The sequence below is a fragment of the Halyomorpha halys genome, unplaced genomic scaffold (assembly GCF_000696795.3).
Source record: "Halyomorpha halys isolate HHAL.00 unplaced genomic scaffold, Hhal_1.1 Scaffold128.1, whole genome shotgun sequence".
NCBI lineage: Eukaryota > Metazoa > Arthropoda > Insecta > Hemiptera > Pentatomidae > Halyomorpha > Halyomorpha halys.
Genome location: NW_027110898.1, coordinates 6,666 through 14,084, shown reverse-complemented (window position 1 = coordinate 14,084; position 7,419 = coordinate 6,666). Strand labels below are relative to the sequence as shown.

Below are 7,419 nucleotides of genomic sequence, written 5' to 3'. Positions count from 1 at the left end.
TATATATACACATACATGCACTAAATAGTAGTAGGACATCATCCTCTGGTTTCCTAAGTTCAGTACACTGCATGCAAACACACAAGTGTGTGACTTATGAGTGTATAATCTAGATGAGATATTGCTGGTAGATTAAATGGTAGTAGACTTTAGCAATGCTATGTAGTCTTAAACTAGGATTCTGGAATATTATATCATTGGATAGACCAAGAAGGCTTGATTTCCTCCAAGGTGATTAGCGTAGGCTCATCGAGAACACCAAAGTCCACCCCAGGTTGTAGTGCTATGGATGTAGATGGATAAAATATTTAAGTGATTTGATTTGATAATTTGAAATCTCTACTGTTGATTGTATATGCCCATTAAGACTCTTTACTAAACAATGAATAGTTTAGTTTGTTCTCATGAACAGGAAAGGAGATTCCTATAGTAATCACGCATTCCTCCTCTCCTGTTTTCCTCCCCTCTGACTTTATTCTGTTATCCTTTTCTTTATTTGTTTCTCTAGATAATAAATTTAAGTTAAATATTTAATTTAAGATATACTCTAAATTTGATTGAATATAAACAATTTTTTTCCCCCCTTAGAAAATTGTACAAGCTGTTGGTGCTGAGTTAAATCGGGTTTTCACTTTGTATCAGAAGCGAAATCCTGGATTTAGAGGACAGGTCTCTCTTGGAGCACATTCATTAGGCTCGTTGATATTGTTTGATATGCTTTGTCACCAGCAGCCAGTTCAGAAGCCTCAGTTAGTGCCCCAACGATCTTCAATCAATGAGGTATTTTCATTTTATCATTTTTTATTTTTCCTATCAACTTTTTTACTTATCTTGAATAAAAAGAAAATATAGTACATATTATATTTATTATTAGCTTATCATTCCATTTGAATTTGTGTATAACTTATTTTTAATTATAACAGAAAATCTTAATTTTTAAATAGGTTGTTTGAATAATATAGTGTGATAGGTAAGCAAGGGGCAGAACACCAACTCCTTATGTGAATAGGGCTTCATCTCTGTGCATTTTCCTAAATTATAGATTGGCAGAAAATTAGTGGGCTTCATCAGGATGGGAATCATGATTTGACTATGCTTCACAGGAAAACAAAATTTAATAGGTACCTGACATTATTTAGGGCATAAATCAGTTAGTTTATGCACAACGGTGGCCATCATTCCCTCTTTACTAAAAATTTACCATAACATTTGTCTGTAGCATAAGACCCACTTAATGAGCATTTAATCACACTAAGTTTCCAATAATTAAAACCCTTATTTGAAATTCACAGCCAATGATTTTATATTAATGACAAGATAAACTAAAATCAACTTTATACTTCATTTTAGTGATAAATAAATCAATTAGTTTTATCCTCTTCCCAAATCTTTTACTTATTTTTAAACACCATACTAATTTAATTTTTAGTAGGCATATTGAGACTCATTTTGAAATTATAAATTTGATTTTTATATATATATATAAAACAAAGTTAGTCTCTCCTTTTTAATTATTATCTTGAGAAACCAACAAATGTTTACTGAATTATTTATTAAAACTGTCTTAAGCTCTCACTGTAAGTTGTATTGTCCTGTAGGTAAGCATATAGCCAAAAGTAAATTTGGTAAAACAGCTTCAGTGTTATCGAAGAACATTTACGCCATTGGTGGCCAACTCATGGCCTGCTGTTTACATTTTTACAGCCCATAAAATTGATCATACTTTATTTTATAATGGTAAAAGTAGTGAAAACCAATGTATTAAAAAAAAATTGTTTGTGAATCCATATATTTTTATATTTTATTTTTAATGTTATATATTTCTTTATAATCTGCGTTCAATGTCATTATTATTATTATTATATTATCTATGTTTACATGTAAGAATACAAATCTACTGTACTAATGAAATGAACAGTTTTAGAAATGGTGCACTTTATATAAAGTTAAGAAGCAATTGATTGCTAGGTTTAATTGTAGGTTAGAAAATGATATTGTTATAAAACCTAATAACCTGTATTATTTAGGATGATGAAGATATTGATGAAGTTGGCTGTTTGATGCGCAAGGCTAAGTTAAGTAGAAGGATGAGCTACTTAACAATAGGTCCTGGTACTGGTCAGCCTTATACTATTTATCCACAACTTCTCTTTCAACCAAAAGCATTCTTTGCCCTTGGATCTCCTATTGGTAATTTATTTTTATATTACTCAATGTTTTTTAATGTTTATTTATTTAAGTAATCTGCTGAAGAACAAATTAAATAGCTATTGAACAAGAAAAGGTCTGTATGCAGGAGTAATACTGTCTGTATGATAAAATACATTTATAGTGCTAATTGTCGGAAATATAATGTTTTGAGGTCAAACTAAATAATAAAACTATAAATATATATTTATTAAACAAACATATTGATTTGTGTAAAATAAAGATTATCAATGTTAAATAAATGAAAATACTGAAATTCTAAAGTTTATACTTATAAATAATTATTTACAGAAAATAGTTGAAAATGAGATATTAAATATATATATATCATTGAGATTGGGAAGTAATTGATTAATTGATATTTGAAGATGTGGAAGAATAATTTATTTATAATGAGGTTTTGCAAATGGATATGGGTAGCAAATTACAGAATGAGGGAGCACAGATGATAAAGGATTTTTTAAAAGAAACTGTTTTATGAGAAGGAATATATACAATTTTGTGGGCTAGGGTCTCATATTCAAGGAGTTGACAGAGGAACACTAGGCAAATAAATTGAAGGTGCAGGGTGCTTTTTGCTTCTTAAGGTTTGGAAAAATATAAACCTAAGAAGTATTTCCATTGGAAAAAAAGAGTGAAGCCATATTAACTCATACCCACTGGAGACATGATAGCACCTTGGGACCCTCAAGATGATTCTAGTGAAACAATTTGTTAATCTCTTTATCTTATTACTTATCTACCAGACCATTTAACATATGCAAGGCATCCGTAATCCAAATGGAGGAAAATAATGGAGGTAACGAGAATCTGATGGGTTTTGGAATGTAGAGAATCACAGAATCTTAAAAGATAGGAATAGATTTTCAGCTAAGTTAGGAAATATGGTCGTTTCAGGATAGGAACTTATCAAAACTTATTCCAAGGTTTTTAAAATGAGGTTTGGAATTAAATGGAGTAAATGGGCTGGCAATTGAGTTAGAGTAAGGCATGGGTGGCCAACAAGTCAATTGCAAGGCCAATTTTGGTCGATCATCGATCGCTTGTAATGTCTGGGGTGAAATTCCCTATACCATGGACTTTGAAGCGATTTTATAAGACAAAACTTTCTAGCAATAGTTTAATGCATTCTGTGATTTTGCCAAGTTCATAAATTCCTGGAACTCTGACAGCCTGACACAGTGATCTCCGCCCACCCAGCAAAATATATTTTGACTTACGTGTTACACTTGTCACCGGCCGCAATGTGTATATACACCAATTACGACTCGACTTTTCGAAGGACACTGTCAGTTAGCTCAAATATTTGCTAGTGACATACGGTACCTTCTTTTCTTTTGTATTATTATAATCAATACTATTTATACCCATTAGACTACCCCTATGAAAACAAGTCGATCGTGACATCCTTTTAAGATAAAAAGCAGATATTATATACTGAAAAGTTGGCCACCCTTAGAGTAAGGGATAGTAAGGAAAGAAATTGAAAATGTGCTTGGAACTGATGGGGATTGCATTAATTTATTGAACATTGAACCTAAGATCATTCTTTTCTGTCTGGGGTTGATACTATCTGTATCTTCTTGTAAATTTTGGATTACCTTGAACATTTCAGTAAGTCCCATGTGTGGAAGATCATAATATTGCCTTTATTAGAGTATGGGAGTGAAGTAACTGTCAGAGCCAAGGAACCAGTGCTAGCACACTAAGCAAGATTGACTTCAAAATATTGAGGAAGCTGATAAAATAGCCAAGTTGGAAACAATGCCACCTCATACCTTTATTCAATGCAGCAGGTTATTGATGTTACAGACAATACCTCTCCAAGATGGCTCCTGGTAGGAAATGGGAGACTACTTGTCTGTGTAGCTACCTTCCAACCAAAAATTGACCATGACACTGCATTTGTGTTCTTCCAACTCTTTTGCTGATCATGGTGTCACACAATTGTTTAATAAATAAGGACAAGCGTTGACTAATTGCAGTAGTATTTTATATGACTAAGGAATAATTAATATTTTTCTAAAATAAATGATTTGTTACAAAAATAAATCGATAATTTTATTATTTTAATATTATTTTTAATGGATCATTTATCTCAAGTTATTTTATAAGGTGTAAACTTTGAAGTACCCATTAAAGCTATATTTAATTTAATTTTTCTTGAATAGCTTTTCTAACTTTCTGGTTTTATTTTCTTAATTTTCCCTGAATATCAATTTATTTTTAATCAATATTTTATGAGGACCATTGCTGCTGTACTTATTAAAATTCTTATAGCCTCTGAACTTAATTTTTTTAATATTTGCAGGTATGTTCATTACTGTCCGGGGTGTGGAAACCCTTGGGGATGATTTCAGATTTCCTACATGCCCTGCATTTTTCAACATATTTCATCCTAATGATCCTGTAGCTTACAGGATAGAAGCTCTCATTAAACCAGAAATGGCAAGTGTACCTGCTGTTCTTATTCCTCACCATAAAGGAAGAAAAAGGATGCATCTAGGTAATTCTTTTTTTAATAGTATGAACATTATCAATATTTGAGATGTTTTACATCTGTGGAATAGGAAATAGATTTGTTATTTTTATAAAAGTGGCAATTTGAATTTGTTATTTTTTACAAAACTTTATTAAATAAAAAGGTATTGTACATCAATAATTATAAATCATAAAAAACATACCGAATTTGTACTATAACAAGCCAAGTTATGGTAAGGGCCCATTTTATTAAGATAAGCGAGATTTAAGGTTAGTTCGAGGATTTTGTAGTCTTGGATTTAATGTAACCTAATTTATCCTCAACTAAAATTATTGTCCCAGCTTTGCTTCTGAGTCAAATAGGTCTGTGTTAATTTTATTCGGAGATATGTTTAGTTTGAGAATGACTGGTGGACCTTTTCTAGAACTAACTTGATCCCAGACTTTCTGTTAAAATTAATGTGGTTTAAAAATATTAATAATTTTTTCCGTCTGTTATATTAATAGAATTGAAAGAAACAATGGCACATGTGACGGCTGCTCTTAAACAAAAGTTGGTACATTCCATGAAAAATACTTGGAATGCTGTTTATCAATTGGCGATGTTCAATCGAAAAGACCATAATCTGCAAGGAGAAGTTAGTAAGGTAAATAAATTGTAACTGATCTTGCAAACATTTCTTTTTTAAAGTATAATAATATCAATCTATAATTTATTTAAAGGTGATTGAAGATGAAGTTCTGAGGGATGCTTCTTATTTAGAAAGTGATCCTCCAATAGGAGTAATTGGTGAAGAAAGTACTGGGAATGAAGTGAAAGTAGGGAGGCTGAACGATGGCAGGCGAATAGATTATGTCCTTCAAGAAGCACCTTTGGAAACCTTTAACCAATATATTTCTGCCATACGTAGTCATTTAGTTTACTGGTTAGTATTGCTCTTGATAATGGCTCTAATTAGATGTTTATTGTTAAATATTTTGTGACACTTTTTTGTATTTTAGGGAATCGGAAGACACTATGTTACTGATACTAAAGGAAATCTATGGTCAAATGGGAATAGCTCCAGATAGTCAAGTACCTCAGCCAATATTACCTTTTGACATTAGTGGGGATAATGATACATACTCAGAATACACATATAGTATAGGAGCACCACCTACACAATTTGTGAGAAAATAAATAGTAAAAATATTTTTACAGTATTGTTATTAATTTTTTTATAATTACAAAAAAGAACTAATAATGAAATGGAATAAAAAAAATGATATATACATTTTATCTTGGTTGAATTAATAAAAAGTATGTTACTGGCAAAAGTATAAAACCATATAACTGCCCCAACTTTTCAGGAGAGACAAAAGAAAATTACATTTTCATCATATTGAGGTAATTTTCAAATTGTAGGCATTAGCATAAAAATTGTTTAGTATATAATTAATAAACAATCAATTCTTGAACATATAATTTATGCAAGAATAAAATAGCCCTAAATCAAAATGTGGACTTAGATAGTTTTATACTTTTGCCGACTATATTGTATATGGATTCAAAATTCATTTACTATATTCATTCATTTATTGATATGTGATGTATGTACATGATGTAATTAATTTTTAAAGAAAGTATATATTTATATTTTGTGCTATTGTTTATAATGAAAATAGATTTATCTATTTGTTTAAGTGTGATTTTATTTACCTAATTCATTCAGCTTTTATGTAACGTTTCATTGTGTATTCAGATGAATATGTATTGTCTTTTCTTCATAATGCAACTTTTTTTAGTTACTTTTTGTGTGCACTTTGGCAGAATCGTATTGAAACCCAGTTGACCTTATCTTGATTGACAAATCATTGTATTGTAAATCTTTTATCTCCAACTTCATTTCTCATCATATTATCTTCCTAAACCTCAGTTCACAGCTATGAGCCTCCATACATTTGTTTAATAGTATTGGTAAAAATAAATACTAACTTCTGTAGGAGAAAAAAATAAAACTCCTTATTTTTTCTGCTGAGAACCCGTTTTCCTTAGCTCCCATGTTATTCAACCATTTTTTTGTGGGTAATTTAACAGAACATAATTTGTTCTTAGTCAGTATTTTAACTTTTGCTTACTCATTTATGAAATACATGGTATGGGGAAAAACTTCTAACTCACAGTTTTAACTGGAAAAACATGACCCTGAGTCCAAGTAACCAAATATCTGGAAATGGTCTGTACGTCTGTAAACAACTATGCTCAAAAGAGGAATGAAAAGTTGTACAAAACTGAAATTACATATTTAAGGTATGTTTATAACTCCAAGGAAAATCATGGATTCAAGAAGATATCATGTAGATGAGAACTGGAACAAATCCTGATCAGTAATAATGAGGAGATTAAATTTGTAAATGAGTTTTTCTCAATGGGAAGTATGATCTCCAGAAAGGGAAAGTACAAAAAGAGCTATCCCACAGGATAGAAAGAGCTAATAATATATGTAATGCCAGTTGAGGGAAAGAGACAGGTCAGTTGAAAAGTCAAGTTCCACATTTTCTTGTCCTTTTCTATATCTTGGCTACTTCCAAACCTATAACATACATAAATACAATTGGAAGTGAATGACCGAATAAAAGATAAAGTACTTTTATCTATCTATTATTTAAGTACTTTTATTTATCTTCAAGAAAAAACAGTTTTTCCCCCAACTTTTGGTCAGTATGGGATTTACAGTAATTTGGTGTGCA

The 7,419-nt window shown here is 30.7% G+C and overlaps 1 protein-coding gene across 3 annotated transcripts in view; it reads left to right on the top strand.

Moving 5' to 3' along the window:
* The window catches only part of LOC106678205 (mucin-3A), a 51,490-nt gene extending 45,118 nt beyond the window's left edge, over positions 1–6,372 (top strand). For all 3 annotated transcript variants that reach the window (XM_014416601.3, XM_014416599.3, XM_014416602.3), the window contains exons 10-15: positions 589–780; positions 2,028–2,190; positions 4,520–4,714; positions 5,197–5,336; positions 5,413–5,615; positions 5,692–6,372. In XM_014416601.3, coding sequence (XP_014272087.1) covers positions 589–780; positions 2,028–2,190; positions 4,520–4,714; positions 5,197–5,336; positions 5,413–5,615; positions 5,692–5,869 — 1,071 coding nt within the window. In that variant the 3' untranslated portion in view covers positions 5,870–6,372. The remainder of the gene's footprint in view (positions 1–588; positions 781–2,027; positions 2,191–4,519; positions 4,715–5,196; positions 5,337–5,412; positions 5,616–5,691) is intronic.
* Positions 6,373–7,419: the final 1,047 nt, after the last annotated feature.